We start from the raw sequence: 27,975 nt of genomic DNA on the forward strand, positions 1-27,975 counted from the left end.
GCAGCCTGTAAATGCTTTGGCTCCTATGGTTTAGAAGGAGTGACCAAGTAGCAATTAAAGACAGTGTCAACAAAATACTCTTTTTTTCCCATGGGGAGGAAATATCGAAACTAAGTTCAAAACTAGCAACACTAAAGTAATACGTATGTTTTCATCAGTCTTAACATTTTTTCCTTCTCCTTTATTTCTAGTAAAATGATTCAAGTGTACTGACCTAGACGTCTTCAAATGTAACATCACAATGCTTATGACAAAACACGATGTCTTCACCTGAAAGGGGCAATTAAAAGATTTCCTTTATCGCAAGAAGGTACAAGAGGAGTAATTATCATCAAAGGCTTGTATTACTTCCATTATGGGACAGGGAAATTGCTGCACTTATCTATCAAGTCAGAATCGCTCTCTGTGGTGTAATTTCCAGAAAAATAACTATGGGACGAAGTCGAGTAACTTAGGAAAATTGTAAACGAAACAATCACATGTGCAGAACAGGGGACACAAGGGAACGTGCCGAACGCCCAGCTACTTTCATCTATCAAGATCAAATCAGAAGAACTGTGTCTGATTTATAGCCCGAGTGGCATCTTTTGTTTCTGGAAACCGAAGACTTTCTTATGGTATTAAAATATGGTTGTTGTAACCAAAAAGTATCACAAGCATACAAGATCATGGATATTTTGGTCACTCATAGATAATAAATGACAATGAAAGCTAAATACATTACATGATGTCTCCCTTTAAGAGAAGCAGACATTGACAGGTAGTAATGACAACAATACAACTCACATTTTTGAGCATCTTTCTGAGTGCTTCGTGTTAACTCATTTAATCCTCAAAACAAACCTATGAGGTAGGGACTTGTATGATCTCCATTTTGCAGCTGAGAGGCACAGAGAGGGTAAATAACTTTCCTAAAATTACACATCTAGTTAAGTGGGTAGGATACGATAGAAAATCAATCAATCCTGACCACTGAGCCAGATTTCCCTCTATTTGATAAAAACCAATAGTGGAATGTCTAACTGTACCTTTCTTTATATCACAGTCATTTCCTGAAAAGACATCTATAAATCAGAAACTTAAAAACAGAACTAGATTGGAATGTAGCCTCTGTGAGAAGGTGTCAACAGCTCTATCCCCAGTGCCTAGAATAGTACATGGCTCATGGTGGGCTCTTGATAAACACGTGATGAATACATGAATAAATAGAGAAAAGAGGAGAGTCTGACATAGTGCTTTGCAATGAGAAAGTGCTCAATAGGTTTTTTTTTTTTTATACTGGATTTAAAGGAATTTGTTTCCTGAATCCATCTGAGAAGAGGAGGATTCATCTTCTGATTTCGTGTTTGCGTAAATCCAGATTTTCATATTGTTTGCTTACAGTGAAGATGAAATGAGAAAGCATTCTCATTTGATAGAAATATTATTAAAACTCTTACAGGGGAAAAGGCAAAACAAATCAGGGGTGCCAAAAACTCTTGTAGAATCCTAGGATTATAGTAGAAAACTCAATTATCATCTTGGGATCCACAGCTTTGCACATTCACAGTGGGGTATCCAACATGTTTGGGCAACAATTCACAATGTCATGCTTATAGTCACTTGTCAGGACTTCAGAAGAGTTTTAATCCAGTTATGGAATATTTCAACATATTTAAGCCACAAGGCCTTAAGCAAATTGCACTATTTAACTGTTTTAATCATGCTTCGGCTCTGAGAGGTAAGTGAACAAGTCACCATCAGTAGGAAGCTGTTTTAATAACCAGCCAACGTTTCCAATGGATGTAACCAAAACAGAGGATACTATTTATCATTGCCATGATATGGAAGACGAAATCATGGAAGACCCGAGTTATGACCCGAACAAAAGACAGCTCATGTTTCCAGGTACTGATAACATCCCCCTACACTCGTTCTCACCAAACAGTCAAGGAACACAAGGATCCAGGAAGCTAGTGTTTTCTTTTAGTGAATTTTAATTTCATTTCACTTAGGTGCTAAGCCAAGGGCTATCTACAAGATTTTTCTACACCAGCATTTGTGAGCACGAGGATGATCAAAAGCGGAGCTACATATCCAGTGGGTTAGCCACCTGGGTGGAAGTGCTGGCTGCACTACTGCCCCATGCAAGCCCTGCTCCTCCCTAAGGCCAGCTTCCCAGGAGGGCAGCAGTTACAACGCCATGTACATCCTCACGTGGAATAACATTGGGGATGTATTTAGAGAGAGTCTTTAGAAAACTGGTTTCCTATGTTAGTTTCAAATATTTTGACATTTTGGTGCTTTCTGAAAGTGCACATGGAGTTGCCTGGTTACATTTTGCAGCTGAGGGTTACAAATGATTTTAATTCATGGCTCCCTAGAGAGTTCCCCCATTAAACTCTGGTGATGCCAATGTCTCTCTTTTCCAACACTAGCTGTCATTTCCAGGGCCTTTAGAGTCATGATTCATTTTAATGAGTCAAATAAGCAAGACTTCAAGAGCGTCAACCATGCCTATCTTGTTTGCTGTTGGCCACAGTACCTACTGTATTGCCTGGCACATAGTAGGTACTCAATAAGTTGAACAAAAGACATCTTACTTACATCCTCTGCTGTCCCTCTGGCTTTCTACTTAAAGTAAAGCGCACCCTACCTCCAGACTGGTGAAGCTTTTGATGAGCCATCTAAGAACTATCATGTCAAACTATCCATGGTATGCCAGGCACACTTACAACTAGGGCATCACACACATATTAATGCTACCAGCTCAGGGGACAGACTACCTGAACCAGGATCCGTGGATTCTTCAGGTGGACACAGCCCGCTATTTGTTGATTACCAATGCTGCCTCCAAGTCCATCCCTGACCTTGGGTGTCCCTCCTTTGGGCTCAGTTGCCTTATTTATAAAACAGGAATCACAGAGCTAACATTCCTTGTTCCTCTGAGAGTTTTTGCGAAGTAAACTCAAGTCATTCACAAGGCCACAGTACCAACCCAATAAATAATTCATAGATGCTTCTGCTTCAGAATAAGAAAAAACTGCAATGCAGTGATCATCATTTAAAATGGAAATTGCTGCTCACAATATTCATACCTATGATTTAAAATAAGCGTGACTGTGTAGGATATAATGAATTCTGTCAAGTTTTAGGAGGAAAAGGTTCTTTTCCTTTCTTGTTTTTTTTTTTTTTTTAAAGACTACAATGCCATTACATTTAAATCCATTAAATACTTGGTTCCAAGTGTCATTTTGAATGCCCCTGATGTTCACGCTTACCTTTCCTGGAATGCAGTCTGTCACACCTTGGTACAGGAGGGGGTCTGTTATCTACCACTTTCCTTGCCAGACTTTTTAATGGAAAACTCATGAGCTGCAGCATCCACACGTCTGCCATGGGCCTTTCATTTTGTTGGTAACATCTCATTGCTCATTCATTTCAAACCAGTGATGGGAAGGAAGTCTCCATCCATGTGACTTTATGTAATTCTGTTACTGTGTCAACTTGCCAATCCATTGTTATCTTTGTGCTATCTTTACACTTATGTAAAATGTTGGCAACCACAGGATAACTCCTTATTTTCAGCTGATGTCGGCGTACGGGAAATGCTAAAAATGGTTTTAGGCTGCCCTTTTTATTTTGGAGAAAGTCATTCTTATCCTCTGTCATTCACATTTGTAGAACTAATATATACACATGCTTAAGGAGAGAGATGATAAATGATAGAATGGAGAGAGACTGCAGAAAGCCGACAGTCCAGCAGTATCATTAGTTACCTGCAAATAAGGCAACCTACTATTTCCACACCAGCCGCAACCCTGCGAGTCTAAGCAAAACATTTTATCTGATGTCTTAAAATCTGAATAAGGGGACATGAATTTTTGCTTCTAACCTTCTCATTATAAGAGACTGTTAGTGAGGATGATAGGTGGCTCTAAAATCCTGACTTCTGTATACAAATAAAATCAACACACAATTGGTGAGATAAGATACAGTCACCCAGACAGAGAACGGCTTTTAAGCCAGAGCCAGGCTTGAATATACGAGATCAGGCGTACTAATTAAATCTAAGGAAGGATGGACCAACCATAGGAAGGAGGTCAGTGAGGCAACAGGGATCCAAGTCTGCTGTGGTGGCTGTCCCTGCCCAGGGAGAGGGACACTGAGGCTGGGGGAGGGGTGGGTGTCCACCTAGGGGTGCCTTTTCGTGCCAAAGGGCAGCCTGGGTGAAAACACTAAGATTACTCGCTCGGCCTTGCTCTGCTTTCAGACGAACTTAGCAACCTTCAGATAATTAATTAGAATTTTCAGCTACATCAATGTGTAGAATAAAGGTACCCTGGATAGAAAATATTGCTCACTTGCTTGGTTCATTCATTCAGTGACTATTTATTGAGTGTCCACTATGTGCCAAACACTGTTCTCTGCCTTGAGTACAGACCCAAATCCCTGTCTCCAAAAAGCATATATCCTGGTTGGGGGAGAATATCATAACAAATACATAAAGTGCATACCGTGTCACATGGTGATAAGCATAATGGCGAAAAACGAAGTGGGGAAGGGGTGAGGGGCTGCTCCTGCCGGGACGGCTAATTTACATATGGAGCCGGGAAGGTCTCACTGCCAAGTTGGACGAAAGAGGTGAGGAAGGGAGGCCTGCGAATGTCTGAGAGAAGAGCATCCCAAGCAGGGGGAAGAGGAGCCAGTGCAAAGGCCCTGAAGCAGGAATGTGCTTGATTTTTTCAGGAAGGCGAGGGGGGCTGGAGCAGGGTGAACAAGAGGAGGAGAGGGGGCCGGAGGGACGCTGGGGACCAGATTGCAACTTGACCATTCTAAGGGCTGGGAAAGAATATCCCTCCCCTTGATTTAGAAATTTGATGTCTGGTTTCTACTTGTGCCTCCTTGAGCTTGGCTAGAGTGCATCCATTCCTATGGAACTAAACCATTCTTGGAGTCTTTGGCAACTGAATTTTCTGTCTTTGAAAAGTTGAGACCCCGATTCAGAAACTTGGAGACTCCTTTATGGTGGTGTTCTAACGGTGATTGACCAGGAACCCTACGCTTATCACCTTGTATGTCTTCAACAGTTGTTTGAGATGTGAGCTCTGCACAACATAATGTAAGCAGTCATGAGAGTCATTGCTTTAATAGTGACATTCTGGATGTATGGCGATGGGGCTTACGTGTAGATAAGAGCTATCGTGGACATAGAGTTGTCAGTGACAAAGTTTATTTAAGTATATTTATGCATTTTATCACTATGTAATGCCTTTCTTTGTCATTACAGTTTTTGTTTTGAAGTCTGTTTTCTTTTTTTATCTCTTTATTGGAATATAACTGCTGTACACTGTTGTGCCAGTTTTTGCTGTACAACAAAGTGAATCAGCTGTATTGATACATATATCCCCATATCCCCTCCCTCCCAACCTCCCTATCTCAGCCCTCTAAGTCATCATCCATCATCAAGTTGATCTCCCTGTATTATGCAGCAGCTTTCCACTAGCTATTTTACATTTGGTAGTGTATATATGTCAATGCTACTCTGTTACTTCATCCCCGCTTCCCTTTCAGCCGCCCACCCCACCCCCCTGCCCCTGTGTCCTCAAGTCCATTCTCTACATCTGCATCTTTATTCTTGTCCTGTCACTGGGTTCATCAGTACATTTTTTTTAGATTCGTTATATATGCATTAACATATGGTATTTGTTTTTCTCTTTCTGGCTTACTTTGCTCTGTATGACAGACTCTAGGTCCATTCACCTCACTACAAATAACTCCATTTCATTCCTTTTTTATGGCTGAGTAATATTCCATTGTATATATGCCACATCTTCTTTATCCATTCATCTGTTGATGGGCATTTAGGTTGCTTCCATGTCCTGGCTATTGTAAATAGTACTGCAATGAACATTATGGTACATGCTTCTTTTGGTATTATGGTTTTCTCAGGGTAGAAGGCTGTTTTTTTTTTTTTTTTTTTTTTTTGGCAGAATTGCACGGCATGTTTGATCTTAGTTCTCTAAACAGCAATTGAACCCTGAGCCCCCTGCAGTGGAAGTGTGGCGTTCAAACCACTGGACTGCTGGGGACGTCCCTAATTTTAGATTGCAACAGATCTGAGCTTGAATCATGGAACTGACACTACCTATGGAAACTTAAGAAAGTTATTTAAGTTCTTTGAGACTTTGTTTCTTCCGCCTCAAAGACAGTCTTTGTGAGATGAAACCGAAAGAGTGGTTATTAGGATTAAATGAAATAATACTCTCGATGGCAAAGCCTTCAGTAACATGGTCCCTTTCTCATCTCCCCCTTCTCAATTTCTGCTTTGCACCGCATGACTCAGAATTGCTGCCCACGGGGAATCATGATGAAATCTTAATTAATTATCAATTTTGGCACCATAGGCTTCCGGCAATGTTCTTGAACAGGAGAGCTCAGGCTGTTTCATCAGAGGCCAGCACAATCAGCAGTCCATTTGTGTGGCATTATAGCCTTGGACCCTCCCAGCCTCCTACAGAGCTGCGGCCGTGACATGAAATTGTAACTAAAGCACTCAACACAGTACTTGGCCGTGGTTTATCCTCACAGAATGTTAATTTTTATTATTTTTATTCTTCTGTAGCTTTTGGAAAATTTTTATGGGAATGCATACATATTAATTTTGCTATGTAAAAGTAAAAAAAGAAAACAAAACTGTATGAGAAATAGTGACTTGTTTTATTGATACCGGTGGTGAATTAAGAGGATCTTTCTATCCTTGGGTCTGAATATTGGGCACAAATTCGATGTGAATTCAATACCGTGACACTTAGTTTTACACGTTTACTTGACTAGGCTACCTCATTCCGTGAGGCCCTCATCTAGGTGTTGCTGTGAAGGTACTTTGTAGGTGTGGTTAACATCTGCAGTCAGTTGCCTTTAGGGAGATGATCCTCAATCATGTGGGTGAGCCTCACCTGATGAGCTGAGTGGATTTAAGAGCGAAACTAAGCTTTCTCTGAGAAGGAAGAAATTTTGCCTCAAGAGTCATCATCTCAGCTCCTACTTGAGAGTTTCTAGCCTGAGAGCCTGCCCTGCAAATTCTGGACTTGCCATCCCCACAATACATAAGCCAATCCCTTGAAGTAAATATGGGTGTGTGTGTGTGTGTGTGTGTGTGTGTGTGTACTCCTTATTGGTTCTGTTTCTGTTTCTCTGGAGAATCCTGACTGATAAAGGTGCCTAGGAAGGCTTGTTTTTTTCTTTTTCTTTTGTCAGTAATTGTTTATGATGTCTCGTTTGCATGACGTAGTTTTACTAAAATGGAACTTGAACAGCTCCAAACTGCGTAATCCATACCTTTCAGCCTCACAATTCCTTTTTGGCTTCAGCCAGGCAAGCTGACCCCAGAGCAGGGGGGTCACAGCAGCTGGCACAGTCTACCCACGAGGCTCACGGGGCACGCCGCCTGGGATCTAGGTGGGCAACGGAATGAACGTCAGCGCAGAGAGGATAATTCGTCTCTAAAAATATGGATACATCAAGAGCTTACAGAGTGGGAACTGGCTGGTTTGCTACTCTCTGGGTATGAATCCAGGGCATAACTAGGATATAAAACTCTGTTGTTGAAGTGAAAATATATTTATGCAGTGATGGTTGGCCTGCAATTTTTAGAATAAATGCACAGGAGGACAAATTACCATGAGAAGAGAGATTACTGAGAGTGTACGTCTGCTTTCATTTTTTGCTGGTCTGTCCATAATCATATGGAAATAACCCCCTGGTGTAATGTGAGACAAAAACGATGATATCACCTGAATTTCGTGTCACTGCTCCAAGCTAAAAATTGGGATGGGTTCCCACTTACGTTTTCTTGTCTCCAAGTTTTTTCCCCATCTTCTTCAAAATAAAGCATTCCTCACAACATTGTCAGAATTTGAACAAAAATGTCTTTCGTCTAATTTCTGATTTGCCATTTTGTGATATTGTGATAATAAGAAATATAAATTTAGTCTTCACCCCCAGTTTTGGCACAGAGCTCCTAAAACCCTTGAATTTCCTAAGTGATGAAAGCAAAAAGGCATCCTTGGTTATGTTAATGGTTAATGATGTTTGCACCCCACCTAAGGTTGGGGGCCGGTTGCCAGGAGAACCAAACATGTTATTAGAGGGTTGGAACTTTCAGTTCCCACCCTCACCACCTCTGGGGAAGCTGGAGATGGAGTTCAGTCACCCATGGTCAATGCTTCATCAGTTGTGTCTATGCAATGAAGCCTCCATAAAACCCCAGAAGCAAGAGGTTTAGGAGAATTTCCAGGTTGGTGGACAGGTGGAGATTCAGGTAGAGTGGTGCACTCAGAGAAGGCGTGGAAGCTCCACGTCCTTTCCCCATGTCTTGCCCTGTGCACCTCTTCCATCTGGCTGTTCTTGAGTGATCTCCTTTTATAACAAACCAGTGATCTAGTAAGTAAAATATTTCTCTGAATTCTGTGAGGTCTTCTAGCAAACTAATCAAACCCACAGAGAAGGTCATGGGACTTTCAACCTGTAGTCAATAGATCAGAAGCAACAGGTAACAACCTGGGCTTGTGACTGGAGTCTGAAGTGGTGGTGGTGGTGGTGGGGAGGGGGGGAGTCTTGCGGGACTGGGCCCTTACCTGTGGTATCTGACACTGTCTCCAGGTAGGTAGTGTCGGAATTGAGTTTTAGGACACCGAGCTGGTGTCCCGCGCATTGCTTGCATGGGTGGGGAAGCCCCTGTTTCACAAGTTGGAAATCAGATCCAGGAACCCCAAAAGACATTTTATTACTGTACATCTTGTCATAACCAAGCAGTACTCTTTAGCTAAATTTTTATAACTTCCTACAAATTTGATTATCAGATACTTTAAGCGACGGCAGGGTAAATTTGTGTCTCCAGAAGAGAAACAACCTGGAACATAAACCAGCATAACCTGCTAAGAACTGGCTGCCCTCAGAGAGACCAGTGAGGGCTTAATGAGGTACCAGAACCTCCAAGAGGCAGTTAATGGCCGAGATGGACCACTTTTAGGGTGGTGGCAACCTACACTGTCCATGAAAGCTCAAAATTGAGTGAGGCAAGATATTTGGCCATAGGTAACAGAAGTATGGAAAAGCAAAACTGTAACCTCAAAAAGCCTCCACCTTCCACATCTCATTTCATAATTCTTAGAATGCTCTACTTTTTCAGAATTGCTTTCTGATTTTAACCTTGTTTTACTTTTGCTTATCTCTGTAGTCAATTGGCTTCTCTTCGCTTCACTCTTATTTATTTATTTTTTACAGTCGTTCCTCTAATTTGCTTTCCTTTCCTTCCTGCTGTGAATTTCCTGTATTTCTCTTGCCTCCTCTCCCCTCTCCATTTTTACCTCTCCTTCATCTTATTCTCTGAATTTCTTTTCCCTCTTCTTAATTCTTCCTCCTCTCCCACTGATCTGTTGTGACTTTAATCATCGCTGAGCTGCTTTAATATCACCCAGTGACTGACATTTTCTCCCTGAAAGGAGAAGGATTTGTGACTGTGGAAAACTAACTACAAAGACCCAACACATTCAATTTTCAGCGCAGTTCTTTCCTTTCTTCTGTGGCGCTTTTGCCTGGGATTAGAGATGGACCGCTTACTGCCACTCACAATGGCAAAGCCCTTCAGGCCTGACTTCTCAGCCCTGTGAGTCACATGGCAAGGTGTATCTGAGCCACTATGTTTACACTGATTGCTAGAATTTTAAAATTGCCTTTCACTAGAAAAAGCTTACTCAAGTGTTTCCTGGAAAACAAAGTGGTATTATTTCACAATGTGATGACCAGACTCATTCTTCTCCTTGGACAATGTGTCCTCCCTACCCTTCTCCCCCTTCATATTTTACAGCATGAAACAAAAACAGACAAATGGGTTCCTCGCAGAAAAGTGAAGGAGCTTCGTCACCCTGGCCAACTCCACAGAAGTAAGATTTTTACAAAGGGACAAACAGTAAAATTAGTAAAATAGATCAGTTTCTCAGGACTCTGATTTTATCATCTGGCATCAGGAAATAGTAGATTGCCATGAACACAACAAATTCATTTGCCTCTGAGAGATTTCACTTTAGCTCTTTGTAACCCTTAAGTATGGACAACAGCTTTTGATGTTTTGAAATCATACTTTTGGCTAAGTTTGGCCGCGAATTCACTTTACCTTTCTGTGTTTCTTGAAGAGCAGGAGCGCATATCTCAATGATTAAGTGCTTGCAGTTAGTCTCTGTTATGTGGCAGGATCTGGGAAAACATCATTATCAAAGGATACTTGTGGTCAAAGCTGTACCACATTCTGAAGAGCCAGGCACTCTCTGTTTTTGTTGTGCTTTTACCAGAGCTATTTGCTTCCTAGAGAGAGACAACAGAAAAAGGCATTGGATAAATGATCAAAATAAAATATTGATACATAATATTAACATTAATATATAGTATGTATATAATATATTCTAACTATAAAAATACATGTCAAACCAAATTAAACTTAACCACTTTAAAAAAAAAACTTCCCAGATATAGGTATTTTCATTTAAATAGTGAAGCAGGTGCCATGCAAATTAGCTCATAGATCTTGCCATATGGAGGAGACTCTTGTGGCATAATTCAACATTTACTTTTCTTAATAATCCCCATTTTATTAAACAGCTAAGAAATGCCACTTTTTTGACACCAATGAAAATGATATTTCTGTCAGATTGCTGTTGTGGGAATTTTGCAGTTACTTCTGTCAAATTTGGGTGGTATTTATTTATGATTTACTGAAAGGTCAAGACTAAAGGGATAACAGTCTAATAACTGTGAAACTAGTTTTCATTCAGTTTCTTTTTGATAGATCGTTACCAAAGGCTATGGCTAATTTTTGATATTTTTCCCCTTCGATTCTTAAGTTTTGACATAGATATTCCTGTTAAAAAGCCTGTAATAATTTAATAATCGAATGAATGTGTTTGTCTCCAAAAGGACCACAGTGGGAGGAAGGAAGAAAAGGACATAACAGAAAGCATTTGATAGGTGTTTATGTAACAGTAGAGAATGAAAATGTGAGAAAAAAGGAAAAAGGTGAAAAATTTTTGTAAACTTTAGAGATAGATGATACTGAACATTGCAGTGTGGTATGAAGGAGATTCAGTGACATTTTTATTTCTTCTGTGTGTCTCATTTTGCATATTAAGAAAAGAGAATCCCAGACTTCAATCAGTTGTAACTATTTCCATCATTAAACGCTTTTATATCTTAACATGGACTTCATTGCTTTGTTTGGGCCCTTGGTTTCCATGCCCAAATTGTGTCAGGAGTTCACAGTCCAGTAATAACGTGAACATTCTCAAGAAATCATACTGCAGGGAAGACAGTGAGAAACTTCTGGCTGCTCCAAAGCTGGCCCTTAGATGAACCCAAGTTGATTTGCTTTATTTATTTACTTTTTTGCCCCTTTCCAGACAGTTCCACTGATGGTTAATGATAAATAACTGAACACAAAAGGCTGTATTCTGCTCTCTGAAGCAGGTATAACAGCAGATGCTACAGTTTCATGCTCCACAAACAAAAGGGGAATACAAGAAAGCTAAAAGTGTGATCCCTCCCTTTCTGGGCAGCCATTAATCCTTTATTTAAAATGGTTGAAGCAGACACTCGCAATAAAATGAACACCCAAACTGGCAGCCCTTCTCCTTGGTTGTTTTAAGATCTCTGGTTTCCAACACTGAACAGTTTCCTAAACGATGCTCCTTCGTTGCCACTCTTCTATGTGATGCTGATGGAAATTCTGTGCCAATCGTTCAGGAAAGAATGGGTTCAAGAGTATTAAACAGGTTTGTCATCTACAGACATTTTTGGAATCTTTCATTTATAAATGAGCATTGTAAATCTTCGAGAGGGAAGCCTTTCTCAAACGTATTGGCCCTGGACCACATGCCCAGTCCCCAAGCCCCATGGTGGGACCTCTGTGATGATCTGTTCATGGACGTTAGAGTTCCACAGGTTTGTTTTCTGATAGACCTGGAGTGCCATGCCCTGTTATCTAGAGTTAGAATTTATTCATCACATTTCCACAAAAAGGAAACCAGGGTGTCCAGTTCAATTTTCATCCTTCCCTGAACCTTTTAGCTATTTCTACCCCAACAAAGGTGTCAGATATAGTCCCTGCTATACTTAGTGTTCATCATCTTGCAGCATTTGCAGGTTGTTTCTGAGTCACCATCTCTCAAACAGGTCAGCATGTTGGGGTACAGCTGGCAGAGTAAAACTGTTCTCCCTAAACTAAAAGCTCTGGGTCAGCACTGGGGAGTTCCTGCTCTTTTTTTCTTTTCTTTTCTTTTCTTTCCTTTTTTTCTTTTCTTCCCTTTTCTTTTTTTCTTTTCTTTCCTTTTCTTTTTTTCTTTTTTCTCCTCTTCTTTTCTTTTCAAGAACAATAAGGAGTTACAAATATTATCCATCAAAAGACACAGGAATTTTGATAGCGGATAATACCTACCGATGCAAGATAGTCGTTGAAGAAAATTGATAGAAAGGAGTGTAAGCAGACTCCCGTTTTTTTGTTTGCTTGTTTGTTTCTAAGTTAAGGTGGGCTGTGTAGTGGTAAGCTTGGCAGACAGTCAGGGGCCCAGGATTCTAGCTCCCACTCTGCAACAGCCTAGCTGAATGACATGTGCAATAATAGCCCCCAGCTATGGAATGCTCATCAATTCCTAGGCAGCGTACTGGTCACATTATCCAGTCATTAACTTTTTCAGTCTTCGTTTTTCAATTTTCCCAACAATCCATCAAGGTAGGTGGCGTTATACATACTATTTTATAAGTGAGGACCTAGAAAGGCCCAGAGAAGGGAAGAGATGGCTCCAAAGTCACACAGCTAGCAAGCTACAGAGCTGGAATTTGAATGTAGGACTACAGGATTCCAAAGATGATGTTCTTTCTGCTGGTATCTCACTCAGCCTTTAAACTTTGGAAAGCACACACATTGTATGTAAGGCTATTTGGGCTGCAGCTTCCGGTCTGTAAAATGAATTGGGGAAATTGGACTGGCGGGTCTCTGAGGTCCTAATCATATGGAAAATACTGTTTTTCATTAATGACAGCAACAACAATAAGAGCTGACACTTCTTGAACAGATACCACGTACCAGACACTATTCTAAGTGCTTTTTATACTATTATTCCTAATTTACAGATGAGGAAACTGAGGCAAGTGGGGCACAGAGAAGTTTCGAAGCACACTTGTGGCCTCTCAGCAGCAGCCAAGACTCCTTTCATGGGGCCCCAGGGTTTAAATGAAGAGCAAACTAGGGCAAATGGGTATCTGAATAGGAGATGAGGTCAGGATACAGGAGGCTGAGAAAGAGCAGCTATATATCTCCACAAACATAATGAAAATGCATGCCTCCCCTCAGCTGGCTGAACCACTGATGGGTTGGAAAGTGTCCCTATGGAAACTTAACTTCAGTGTTAGAAATTTCTCTAGACTTCTAAATACTGGTTTCAGGGGTGATCCAAGGTCTTAGAAACCCTCCCTGCCTTTCCCTCCCTTTTCCCTCTCCTTTTTATTTTATTTTATCTCCTGAGGGGAATATATCAGAACTTACAAGCACTCCTGAAAGAGCTTATACTCTATTTCTGGCAAATCTTCCAGGGTTTTTTTTTTTTTTTTTGCCAGCTGATGAGAGCAACACATACTAGGTAGCATTTTGGAAAAAAAATGTTAACACTTGTAATCTATTTTTCAAACTTTAATTTACTTGGGATACCGGAGATGTTATTCATTTCACTACTTTGTAGAGAAATAAACTGGGTTCCAACTATAATAAAACATAGAACATGTTTTTTCCAGGTAAGGGAAATACCACCGATGACCCAGCATTGACTTTTCTGCTGATCCGAGATAAAATGTTCAGTGTATGTCTTAAATATCTGCTGGCCCAGTTCTGGATCCATTCATTTATTTCTCTGAAGTTATTGATGACTTAATAACTTGGTTATGAAAGGCCATCAATAAGTGAGTAGAAATAAATGAGTTAGTTCACTGTGTGCTCTGCTTGTTCACTGGGGGCTGAAGATAAATGTGCTAAGGGAAGGCCAGCCTTTGCAGTCACCCTGGAACAGGGAAGGGATCTGATGAGGCAGCACAGAGGACAAGCCCCTGGGAGGGCCCAGATGGGCAGAGGACAGCAGGTAGCATCAATTTACCTGGATTATTCTGAAATAGAGATCAGATCACACCCAAGGACAATGGATGTGAGCAGTCACCAGAAGAAGAATCTGGAGCTTAGTGATAGTTTCTTTATTGCTAGCCATACATCTTCTCTTTTGAGTTCTTTGATGCCAGAGGGGAAGTGGCATGCATGTTGGAGCAAGAAGAGGATCCAGAAGCTGAAGACCAAGATTTGAGTTCTGACTCTCTACTGTTACTGTCTACCATTTAACAATAACGATACACTTTCCAACTCTGAGCCTTATGTTTCACAGCTGTAAATGGGAACTGGATATTCAAGGGCATTGAATGTTAGCTTTTATTTGCCCTTGACACTTCTAAGAAGCAGAGTGCTTGATATACATGCAATTTCTGGTTCCTTTATTATCCTCTATTTCTGGGAAAGTGTAAAAATGACTGGGGCATTTGATGTCTTTCCTTTTTTACCCCTTAAATAGGGAGATCAGAGGTTGGGAAGTGGCTGAACGCAGTAGGAAGTGAGTATTTGTCTTTTAAGTGACCCCTCTCGCACCACCCTAGGGAGGGAGCAACAGGAAAATTATGAAGGTACTCTTTGTTTTATACTTATTTGGATCACTGAGAGAAAACAAAAGGCTCTGGCCAGAAATCTTTAAAAAACAGACACTGAAGCAAGAGGGGATTGTTTGTTGTATTAACCTTAATGAAAAAGAACTAAGCAAATGTAAATACATTCCCCTATCAATATTCAAATGAGGGACCTTTGCTAAACAAAACAGATGAACTCTATTCCGAGCTAATCACAATGGATTGTTCCTCACTTCAGGGGGATTCAGTGGATTAAGAGAGAGAAGATTTTCCTTTCTATTTCTAAGATTCCATATTCAATACTAATGTCAATGGAGCTTATACAGAATGATGACAAGGACAGATAATTATCATAACAAATCTGTAGAGTTCCTTACAGGTTCCAGAGCACTTTTTCAAGTAGTAAGTGTGAGTGGAAGTTGGTAGCAATACTTTGCCCTACCATCTCCCCAGCTTGGAATGTATTCATGTAATAATTTCAAATTTATTGCCTTGATTTTCTGATTATCAAAGAGAGAATCAGATTCTCTGTTCCTAAAGAGAAAGATTTCTGGATTCTGAAGAGGGGGGCAAAATACAAATGAGGGTCAATAGGAAACTTTTTTCAAATTTATGTTTTGAAAGGTAAAATGAATTCTTAGCCTCCATATAGAAAGTATTTTATACAAATATTTTCACCTTCCCCACACTATGATAAATTTATAAATGTTCCCAAGAAGGTGTAGTTGTAAAATACATGTTTAGGGAGAAAAAAAAAATGAAAAAAACCCAAGTAGGTAAGGATGGGTAAAAATGCCAAAAGGATAAGAGAAACCAACAGCACATTAAAAAAATCATACACCATGATCAAGTGGGGTTTATCCCTGGGATGCAAGGATTCTTCAACATACGCAAATCAATGTGATACATCACATCAACAAAGTGAATGATAAAAACCATATGACAATCTCAATAGACGCAGAAAAAGCTTTTGACAAAATTCAACAACCATATATGATAAATACTCTCCAGAAAATGGGCATAGAAGGAAATTACCTCAACATAATAAAAGCCATATATGACAAACCAACAGCCAACATCATTCTAAATGGTGAAAAACTGAAAGAATTCCCTCTAAGAACAGGAACAAGACAAGGGTGTCCACTCTCACCACTGTTATTCAACATAGTTTTGGAAGTTTTAGCCACAGCAATCAGAGAAGAAAATGAAATAAAAGGAATCCAAATTGGAAAAGAAGAAATAAAATTGTCACTCTTTGCAGATGACATGATGTTATACATAGAAAACCCTAAAGACTCTACCAGAAAACTGCTAGCACTAATCAATGAATTTAGTAAAGTAGCAGGATACAAAATTAATGTGCAGAAATCTCTTGCATTCCTATACACTCACAATGAAAAAGCAGAAAGAGAAATTAAGGAAACTCTCCCATTTACCATTACAACAAAAAGAATAAAATACCTAGGAATAAATCTGCCTAAGGAGACAAAAGACCTGTATGCAGAAAACTATAAGACACTGATGAAAGAAACCAAAGACGATACAAACAGATGGAGAGACATACCATGTTCTTGGATTGGAAGAATCAACATTGTGAAAATGACTATACTACCCAAAGCAACTTACAGATTCAACACAATCCCTATGAAATTACCAATGGCATTTTTCACAGGACTAGAACAAGAAATCTTATGATCTGTGTGGAAATGCAAAAGACCCTCAATAGCCAAAGCAATCTTGAGAAGGAAAAATGGAGCTGGTGGAATCAGGCTTCCTGACTTCAAACTATACTACAAGGCCATAGTGATCAAAACAGTATGGCACTGGCACAAAAAGAGAAAGGAAGATCAATGGAATAGAATAGAGAGCCCAGAGGTAAACCCAAGCACATATGGACACCTTACCTTTGACAAAGGAGGCACGAGTATACAATGGAAAAAAGACAGCCTCTTCAATAAGTGGTGCTGGGAAAATTGGACAGCAACATGTAAAAGAATGAAATTAGAACACTTCCTAACACCATACACAAAAATAAACTCCAAATGGATTAAAGACCTACATGTAAGGCCAGACACTATAAAACTCCTAGAGGAAAACATAGGCAGAACACTCTATGCCATACATCAAAGCAAGATCCTTTTGGACCCACCTCCTAGAATCATGGAAATAAAATCAAGAATAAACAAATGGGACCTCATGAAACTTAAAAACTTTTGCACAGCGAAAGAAACCATAAATAAGACAAGAAGACAGCCCTCAGAATGTGAGAAAATACTTGCCAATGAAGCAATGGACAAAGGATTACTCTCCAAAATATACAAGCAGCTCATGCAGCTTAATACCAAAAAAGCAAATAATCCAATCCACAAATGAGTGGAAGACCTAAATAGACATTTCTCCAAAGAAGACATACAGATGGCCAACAAACACATGAAAAGATGCTCAACATCACTAATCATTAGAGAAGTGCAAGTCAAAGCCACAATGAGGTATCACCTCACACCAGTCAAAATGGCCATCATCACAAAATCTGGAAACAACAAATGTTGGAGAGGGTGTGGAGAAAAGGGAACCCTCCTGCACTGTTGGTGGGAATGTAAGTTGGTACAGCCACTATGGAAAACAGTTTGGAGGTTCCTTAAAAAACTAAAAATAGAACCACCATATGATCCAGTAATCCCACTACTGGGCATGTACCCAGAGAAAACCATAATCCAAAAAGAAACATGCACCGTAATGTTTATTGCAGCACTATTTACAATAGCCAGGACATGGAAGCAACCTAAATGCCCATCAACAGATGAATGGATAAAGAAGATGTGGCACATATATACAATGGAATATTACTCAGCCATAAAAAGGAATGAAATGGAGCAATATGTAATCAGGTGGATAGATCTAGAGTCTTTCATACAGAGTGAAGTAAGCCAGAAAGAGAAAAACAAATACTGTATGCTAATTCACATATATGGAATCTAAAAACAAATGGTACTGATGAACCCAGTGACAGGGCAAGAATAAGGATGCAGATGCAGAGAATGGACTGGAGGACACGGTGTTGGGCATCAGGGGGCGAAGGGGAAGCTGGGACAAAGTGAGACAGCAGCATAGACATATTTTCACTACCAACTGTAAAATAGATAGCTAGCGGGAAGTTGCTATATAACAAAAGGAGATCAACTCGATGATGGGTGATGCCTTAGAGGGCCAGGACAGGGAGGGTGGGAGGGAGTCGCAGGAGGGAGGGGATATGGGGATATATGTATAAATACAGCTGATTCACTTTGGTGTACCTCAAAAGCTGGTACAAGAGTGTGAAGCAATTATATTCCAATAAAGAGCTTAAAAAAAAATGCTGAAAGGAAACATGGACATCACAAATACACTATCAGATGGGCTAAACTCATGGTTTAGCTACATTAAAAAAAAAAAAAAGAAAGAAACCAAAAAAACAAAAAACGTCTGCTTCAGATAACTTTGTCCATACAAGAGATTCAAGTTAATCCAGAGAAAAATAAATTGTTTGGTTCAGGTAAATACAATATAATATTTTGGTGACTTAAAAATATATACTCACAAATACTTTGGTGCTTGTCCCTTTGAAAGATGGAGACTAATTTCTCTTCCTATTGAGTATGGACTGCACTTAGTGACTCATTTTTAATCAATAAAATGGGGTAGAAGGGATGCTGGTATCCAAGGCTATGTCCTAAAAAAACATTGTGGTTTCATCTTTGCTATCTGTCTTGAACCACTTGAGGAAGTCAGTTACCATATTGTGAAGACACTCAAGCAACTCTATGGAGAAATCCATGTGGTCAGGATCTGAGTGCCCCTGCCAACAGTCAGCCAGGCACTGAGGCCTCCTGCCAACATGGAAGTGGACCCTTCAGCCCCAGTTGAGCTTTCAGATGACTCTAGCTCTGGCTGACATCCTGACTGCAACCTCATGACAGACCCTGAGCCAGAAACACTCAGCTAATTTGCTTTCCAATTCCTGATCCAGAGAAACTGTGAGATAATAAATGTTTGTCATTTTAAGCCACTAATTTTGGGGGATAATTTGTTCTGCAGCAATAGAAGGCTGATACAATTACATACTGGAATTATAAGTTCTAGATGTAAAAGGCACTGGGGTGGAAAATGCACCTTGGAACAGAAAGATCCTAGCTCATGCTAGGATAGTGCCCCAAACCACAAACACCAGAGCAAAGATCAGGGTCCTACATTTAGACTTGTGATTTCAGTATACAGTGTTATATTTTTGTCTGAAAACAAAACAAAACAGAACAATATTTCCCCCTACAAAATGACTTACGAAATATATAATGGCTGATAGAATAACTGGTATCATAAATATATGACAGAATTCAGGTACTGAGTAACAGGCAACAAAGGACAAATGAGGTGTGCCCTATATTCTCCTTTCTTTCTGCCTGGAGGCCCCTTCACAACTGTCCTACGAGGCTGTAGCATCCAAGCAGAGCACAGTTCAAGCTGAGATCAACAGTCTCACTGAGTTGAGGAGCTAGAAACTGGAGATTGTGTGCTGTTGAAGTGTCTGGAATTGTTTTGCTGTTGTCTTGGGAAAGTTACTTTAATTCTTTGAAATTCAATGTCATCATTTATAAAGTGGGGTTTGTAATATGTATCTTGATTGGTCAAAGTAACGATTAAATGTGATTTTATATATGGCACCTAATCGCTAAACTGTAGCTACCATCTCCCTCCACTTCCTCTTCCTCATTATTATTTCTGCTTTCTAGAGCACATAATTATAGAATCTGCGGAGATTCTATATTCTATTCCATATACATATATATAAAATTTAGTCTTAAGCAGTAAAAACATAGTGGGGAGGGTATATACTTTTAAGTGTATAAGCTGTAAGTAAAACCAAAATAAATTCCGTGTTGGCCAAGGGAAAACCCAAGATACTTGCTCTGAAATAGTCATTTTATTTTTCTCAAGGTACTATTAGTTGACATAACATAAAAAAAACCCTCATCTGGGTCAGATCAATTTTAGAGCTTACTGCTCTATTTCCGAAATGTTTGTTGATGTAGCATGGAATTTACATTCTATGAGGCCAACTCCAACAGCATGGGGACAAGTATAAAAAAATACTGATAATTTTTAAATCTGAGGGACATATATGTGGGAATCTTTATTCTGTTTTCTATAAGTTTGTTAGAAATATTTAGAAAATACTCAGAAGGCAGAATTAAATTTTATTTAATGACGAGATGACCCTACCATCTGCTAATCTCTTTTGCTCTTGAACCTACTTATATTTCCAGTTTTGCAACTCTAGATGACTACGAGTATTAAGTATCAATTGTGCAGAAGAACAAATACTTTTATTCTCCTCCAAATGAGTTCTTTCACTTTTAAGGGTATTCTAAGTTATGGTTTTCTGGAATTTGGGAAACAAGTCTTTGTTCACCTGACTCACACCATCCATATTTTTACACACAGTTGGTTGTATCCCTTCTTAGTGCTGGTCTTTCTGCTGGAGAAACTGTAATTCTTTTAATCTCCCTCTGCTCATCGAAGCTGCCCTTCTCTGGACCTTTCTCAGCTCTGCTTTGACCTTCTTGAGCTGTGGTGACCAGAACTGATCCACCCAGGTTACACGCAAGCATAAATGACAACCAAAACTAGAATTCAATGAAGGGACTTTTGGAAGCAAAAATAAAAGTGGAAGTTAGCATTAAGAGAGCACACAGAGAAGCCAGCATAATGTTAAAATTATGTTAGGAAAGGTGAAAGTTAACCTCATTGTAACAGTTGGCAGCATCGGAGAAGGAATAACGAGTTTTTTAAAAAGTTGATTCCGTTACTTTCGAGCTCCAAACCTGCAAGTTTTTGCTTCAGTCACACATAGAAATGGAATCAGACTCATCACCGTGGCCAGTGATCTGGCCCCTCGTGGTCTCTCCCAGTCCATCTCCATTCGCTCCCACCTTGCTCACTAGGCTCCAGCCACGTGGGCCTTCCTGCTGTGCGTGGAGCACACCATAAACCACTGTGACACCAGGGCCATCATCCTTGCAGTTCCTGCTGCCTGGACTGTTTCCCCCCAGAGCCCACGTGCACATCTCACTTCTGCACATCCTTCAGGCCTCTGATCCCTTCCTCCGAGAGGCCCGCCCTGGCCAGCCATAGCCTCTCCTCCGTTGTTCTCCATCCTCGTACCTGCTCTGTTGTTATTCTCTAAACTTGTAGTATGTGGCTCTTTACCTTTTTCTTCTCGGTGTCCCCCATTAGAATTAAGTCCTGTGAGGGTGAAGACTTTGAACTGGTAACCGCTGCGTCCTCCTCACACTCAGATTACTGCCTGACATGGGTGGGTTGTATGCAGGAATAAACGAGTGAACGAATAGATGCGTGCATACGGATTAAGAGGGGAAGTTCCAGAACTGGGTTGTCTGGGTTCGAATTTCACCTCTTCTCACTATGTGTCCTTCAGCAAGTTATTTAACATCTCTGTATACGGTTTTCTTATTTAAAATATAAGCATAATAATAGTACACACTCACAGGTTTATCTTGGAAGGTAAATGAGCTAACACAGATAAAGTGCTTAGAACAGTGCTAACAGCAGTCAGTACTCCACAAATAGTAGGATGATCGTGAACCACAGCAAGAAGGGAAAAAGCGAAGCAATAGTGGTGGCCTCTCTTGGGCAGCAGGAATTTTCTATTGAAAGATTAAGGTGGGTGTGGTGCTCCAGTGATTCTCGCCTTCTCTGTAATGCTGAGCTGCCAAGGACATGGCATCAATTGCAAGGAAAACTTCCTTTTTTTTGGGGGGGTGGGGAAGTTGTCTAAGGGTGTTTTTTTGTTTTTGTTTTTTTACATTTAAGAGACTTAAAATTCACAACTGCAATGCCTTCCATTTCTCAAAGCATATTTGCATAGAGTATATACTTAAAGTTTAATACCTGCTTCTGGAACATGCTTTTTAAAGCTTATGGGTCTGGTACTGGTAAGAGTGTTAATACCACTCACACTTTCAAAGGTGTTACAAGGCAAAAAAGAAAATTGTGACATTGCTGGTTAGTCACAGCACAAGTTCACATTTCCCAAAAGTTATTTTACTCTCCAGAAACAGAGAAAGAAGAAATTCTTTCAAAAACATGTACATGTCAGGACTTCCCTGGTGGCGCAGTGGTTAAGAATCTGCCTGCCAGAGAGAAAAGATGGCGGTGAAGTAGAGAGACGTGGAGTGCATCCCTCTCCACAGATGCATGGGGAATGCACGGAAGGACGCAGTCATTCCCACAGAGAACCAGCTGAACACCAGCAGACTGCCTCGGACACCAGAAAGGGCTGCGGGGAGCCCGACATAGCCGGTAGGGAGGCATCTATGACGGCTCAAAGAGGGTGAAGCGGCGGAGCTGTGGCAGACGGGAGGGAGTGAGAAACATACGGAGGGTCCGCAGCGCAGCTCAGCGTTCCCGGACCGAGACATCAATCCACAGCTGAACGGAGGGTCCAGGAGTGGGAGCGTGGGAACTGGAGAGCTGGTTCAGGGTGAGAAACATTGTTGCCGGTAGGGTGACGGACCGAGAGGACAGGAGGGAGGAGGTCCGCGGAGAGGAGTGCCGGTCCCTGAGAGCTGCCCGGCCATGATGGCGGCTGGAGGCTGCAGGCTCCCGGGCGGGGGGGAAGGAGCCGCGCGCATAGCCTCTTTCTCTCTTTCAGCGCCTCTGCAACAGGCAGTGGAGAGACGCCCTGCTGGCCACCTAAGGCGCTCAGGGATAACAAGCACCCTCAGGCACTCGGGTGGGGCTAGATTAAAACCCCTTGCAACGCCAGCAGCAAGGAGGCTGCCGAGAGAAAAAAAAAAAACAGCATCAAAAAGAAAAAACCCCGAGAGAGGCCCAACTCTAAGACTTTCTGTGTACGCCTGAGCCACCAGTGCCCTCTGCAACAGGCACCTCCAAGCCTGACTGAAACAACAGTGCGCCACTGCTCACTCACTCCCAGGAGAAGGAGCCACTGTTGTACCCTCTCCCTCCCCACACACCGACGCTTACAGACGAACAATAAAGGAACCTCTGCTGGTCACAGAATAACGCAAAAAAAAAAAAACCCAAGGCAAGGAGAAGGACACTTACAGCTGAGACGCTAAGGAAACAGAAATAGTAGTATCAATACCTATTGAACTGGTCCATTCGGGGATCAGTTCTGGATTTTTTTTTTTTTTTCTTTCTCTCTCTCTCTCTTTTTTTTTTTTTTTTTTTGATTTATTAAATACGGTCTTAGCCCTAAGGGATCTACAAGTTTTATAACATAATTTTTTAAGGATATTTTTTTATTCTTTTTTTTTTTTTTTTTTTTTTTGCCTTTTTATATACTTCTATACCTAGCTAAGTTTTTGGTAGTACGGACAAAATCTCTCTCATACTTTCCTTTCATTCCTATCTTTTATACACTTCTATTCCTTTCTTTTTCTTTGCATATTTCCAACCACATCACGCTCTTCTGTTCCCCTTTCTTCCAGCCATTTTAAGTTTATTTTATCTTAACATACTTATAAGCAACACTATCGGTCTGCTCAGACTCCTTGCTCTATTCTCCAGATGATGCACTGCCTTCGTATTAATATTAGGCTTTTGTCTTTATCTTAGTTCTTAGTACAGTTGTCTAATTACATTCTGAGAATCTCCATTCTCTCTGGTGGTACTCCAGCTCATTTCTATATTTGATCCTAGCTTACAAAATCTCCCTGGATTGATGTTTGTATGTGTAGGGTGTTATTTGTTGTTTGTTTGCTTTTGCTTTTGTCTCTGATTTGTTCTGTTTCAGTTGTCAATTTCTGCTGGGTTTCTCTTTGAATATCTGATAGCACACTGGGGTTCTGTCAGGTCTTTCTAGAGCCTTATGTCCTAATGGATTCAATAATTGTGTGTCTTATACATGTATGTGTTTCCTAGACTGAATATTCGTTTAATCCAATACTTGGACATTAGTCTGAGGCTTGGACAGTCTTCTATAAACACCTCTATCGCCAGGACAAGCAACCCCAAAAGTTTGGACAACCATGAGGAAACAAAGAAACCCCATGCAGGCAAAGGAGCAGGAAAAAAACCCACAAGACCAAATAAATGAGGAGGAAATAGGAAAAATGCCTGAAAAAGAATTTAGAGTAATGATAGTAAAAATGATACAAAATCTCGATAACAAAATAGAGAAAGTACAAGAAACAGTTCATAAGAACTCAGGAAAACAAACAGCAATGGATAACAAAATAACTGAAATTAAAAATACTCTAGATGCTATAACCAGCAGAATGACTGAGGCAGAAGAACGAATAAGTGAGTTGGAAGATAGAATGGGAGAAATAAATGCCACAGAGCAGGAAAAAGAAAAAAAAATAAAAAGACTAGAAGACAGCCTCAGAGACCTCAGTGATAACCTTAAACGTACCAACATTCGAATTATAGGCATCCCAGAAGAAGAAGAAAACAAGAAAGGGTCTGAGAAAATATTTGAAGAGGTTCTAGTGGAAAACTTCCCCAACATGGGAAAGGAAATAATGAACCAAGTCCAAGAAGCACAGAGAGTCCCATACAGAATAAACCCAAGGAGAAATACACCAAGACACATATTAATCAAACTAACAACAATTAAACACAAAGAAAAAATATTAAAAGCAGCAAGAGAAAAGCAACAAACAACATATAAGGGAAAACCCATAAGGATAACAGCTGACCTTTCTACAGAAACTCTGCAGGCCAGAAGGGAATGGCAGGATATACTGAAAGTCCTGAAAGAGAGAAACCTACAGCCAAGAATCCTCTACCCAGCAAGAATCTCATTCAGATTTGAGGGAGAAATCAAAAGCTTTCCAGACAAGCAAAAGTTAAGAGAATTCAGCACCACCAAACCAGCCTTACAACAAGTGCTAAAGGAACTTCTCTAAGTAGGACACACAGGAAAAGGAAAACACCTACAAATACAAACCCAAAACAATTCAGAAAATGGTAATTGGAACACACATGTCAATAATCACTTTAAATGTAAATGGATTCAATGCTCCAACCAAAAGACACAGACTGGCTGAATGGATACAAAAACAAGACCCTTCTATATGCTGCCTACAAGAAACCCACTTCAGACCAAGGGATACATATAGACTGAAAGTGAAGGGATGGAAAAAGATATTCCATGCAAATGGAAGTCAAAAGAAAGCTGGAGTAGCAATACTCATATCAGACAAATTAGACTTGAAAGTAAAGACCATTAAAAGAGACAAGGAAGGGCACTACATAATGATCAAGGGATCCATCCAAGAAGAACATATCACAATGGTAAATATCTATGCCCCCAATATAGGAGCACCTCAATACATAAGGCAAATGCTAACAGCTATAAAAGGGGACATCGACAGTAACACAATAATAGTGGGAGACTTGAACACCCCACTTACATCAATGGACAGATCATCCAAACAGAAAATCAATAAAGACACACAAGCTTTAAATGACACATTAGACCATCTCGACTTCATTGATATTTATAGGACATTCCATCCAAAAACGACAGACTACACTTTCTTCTCAAGTGCACACGGAACATTTTCCAGGATAGATCACATCTTGGGTCACAAATCAAACCTCAGCAAATTCAAGAAAACTGAAATCATATCAAGCATCTTCTCAGACCACAACGCCATGAGACTAGATATCAATTACAGGAAAAAAACTGCAAAAAATACAAACACATGGAGGCTAAACAATTCACTCTTAAACAACCAAGGAATCACTACAGAAATCAAAGAGGAAATCAAAAAATATCTAGAAACAAATGACAACGAAATCACAACAACCCAAAACCTATGGGATGCAGCAAAAGCAGTTCTAAGAGGGAAGTTTATAGCAACACAGTCCTACCTTAAGAAACAAGAAAATGATCGAATAAACAACCTAACCTTACACCTCAAACAACTAGAGAAAGAAGAACAAAGAAACCCCAAAGTGAGCAGAAGGAAAGAAATCATAAAGATCAGAGCAGAAATAAATGAAAAAGAAAGGAAAGAAACCATAAGAAAAATAAATAAAACTAAAAGCTGGTTCTTTGAGAAGATTAACAAAATTGATAAACCATTAGCCAGACTCATCAAGAAAAAAAGGGAGAAGATGCAAATCAACAGAATTAGAAATGAAAAAGGAGAAGTAATAACGGATGCCTCAGAAATACAAAAGATCATAAGAGACTACTACAAGCAACTATATGCCAATCAATTGGATAACCTGGAAGAAATGGATACATTCTTAGAAAAATACAATCTTCCAAGACTGAACCAGGAAGAAATAGAAACCATGAACAGACCAATCACAAGTATGGAAATTGAGGCAGTGATTAAAAATCTCCCAACACACAAAAGCCCAGGACCAGATGGATTCACAGGCGAATTCTATCAAACATTTCGAGAAGAGTTAACACCTATCCTTCTCAAACTCTTCCAAAATATTGCAGAAGGCAGAGCACTCCCAAACTAATTCTACGAGGCTACCATCACCCTGATACCAAAACCAGGCAAAGATGTCACAAAAAAAGAAAACTACAGACCAATATCACTGATGAATATAGATGCAAAAATCCTCAACAAAATACTAGCTAACAGACTGCAACAGCACATTAAAAAAATCATACACCATGATCAAGTGGGGTTTATCCCTGGGATGCAAGGATTCTTCAATATACGCAAATCAATCAATGTGATACATCATATCAACAAATTGAAGGATAAAAACCATATGATCATTTCAATAGATGCAGAAAAAGCTTTTGACAAAGTTCAACATCCATTTATGATAAAAGCTCTCCAGAAAATGGGCATAGAAGGAAATTACCTCAACATCATAAAAGCCATATATGAGAAACCAAAAGCCAACATCATTATAAATGGGGAAAAACTGGAAGAATTCCCTCTAAGAACAGGAACAAGACAAGGGTGTCCACTCTCACCACTGTTATTCAACATAGTTTTGGAAGTGTTAGCCACAGCAATCAGAGAAGAAAAAGAAATCAAAGGAATCCAAATTGGAAAAGAAGAAGTAAAATTGTCACTCTTTGCAGATGACATGATATTATATATAGAAAACCCTAAAGACTCTACCAGAAAACTGCTAGCACTCATTGATGAGTTTAGTAAAGTAGCAGGATACAAAATTAATGCACAGAAATCTCTTGCATTCCTATACACTAACAACGGAAGAGCAGAAAGAGAAATTAAGGAAACAATCCCATTCACCATTGCAACAAAAAGAATACAATACCTAGGAATAAACCTGTCTAAGGAGGCCAAAGATCTGTATGCAGAAAACTTTAAGACATTGATGAAAGAAATCCAAGACGACACAAACAGATGGAGGGACATACCATGTTCCTGGATTGGAAGAATCAACATCGTGAAAATGACTGCACTACCCAAAGCAATTTACAGATTCAATGCAATCCTGATCAAATTACCAATGGCATTCTACACAGAACTAGAGCAAGAAATCTTACGATTTGTATGGAAACGCAAAAGACCCCGAATAGCCAAAGCAATCTTGAGAAGGAAAAATGGAGTTGGTGGAATCAGGCTTCCTGACTTCAAACTATACTACAAGGCCATAGTGATCAAGACAGTATGGTACTGGCACAAAAATAGAAAGGATGATCAATGGAATAGAATAGAGAACTCAGAAGTAAGCCCAAACACATATGGGCACCTTATCTTTGACAAAGGAGGCACGAGTATACAATGGAAAAAAGACAGCCTCTTCAATAAGTGGTGCTGGGAAAATTGGACAGCAACATGTAAAAGAATGTGGCATATATATACAATGGAATATTACTCAGCTATAAAAAGGGATGAGATGGAGCTATATGTAATGAGGTGGATAGAACTACAATCTGTCATACAGAGTGAAGTAAGTCAGAAAGAGAAGGACAAATATTGTATGCTAAGTCACATATACGGAATCTAAAAATGGTACTGATGAACTCAGTGACAAGAACAAGGAAGCAGATACAGAGAATGGACTGGAGAACTCGAGGTATGGAAGGGGGCGGGGGGTGAAGGGGAAACTGAGAAGAAGCAAGAGAGTAGCACAGACATATATATACTACCAACTGTAAAAGAGTCAGTGGGAAGTTGTTGTATAACAAAGGGAGTCCAACTCGAGGATGGAAGATGCCTTAGAGGACTGGGGCAGGGAGGGTGGGGGGGA

General features: G+C 40.1%; 1 protein-coding gene across 1 annotated transcript in view; it reads right to left on the reverse strand.

Moving 5' to 3' along the window:
- The window catches only part of SLC9A9 (solute carrier family 9 member A9), a 535,038-nt gene that overhangs the window by 87,656 nt on the left and 419,407 nt on the right, over positions 1–27,975 (reverse strand). The window contains exon 14 of the mRNA XM_057739599.1: positions 10,265–10,344. Coding sequence (XP_057595582.1) covers positions 10,265–10,344 — 80 coding nt within the window. The remainder of the gene's footprint in view (positions 1–10,264; positions 10,345–27,975) is intronic.

This window comes from Hippopotamus amphibius, chromosome 6 (genome assembly GCF_030028045.1).
Source record: "Hippopotamus amphibius kiboko isolate mHipAmp2 chromosome 6, mHipAmp2.hap2, whole genome shotgun sequence".
Taxonomy (NCBI): domain Eukaryota; kingdom Metazoa; phylum Chordata; class Mammalia; order Artiodactyla; family Hippopotamidae; genus Hippopotamus; species Hippopotamus amphibius.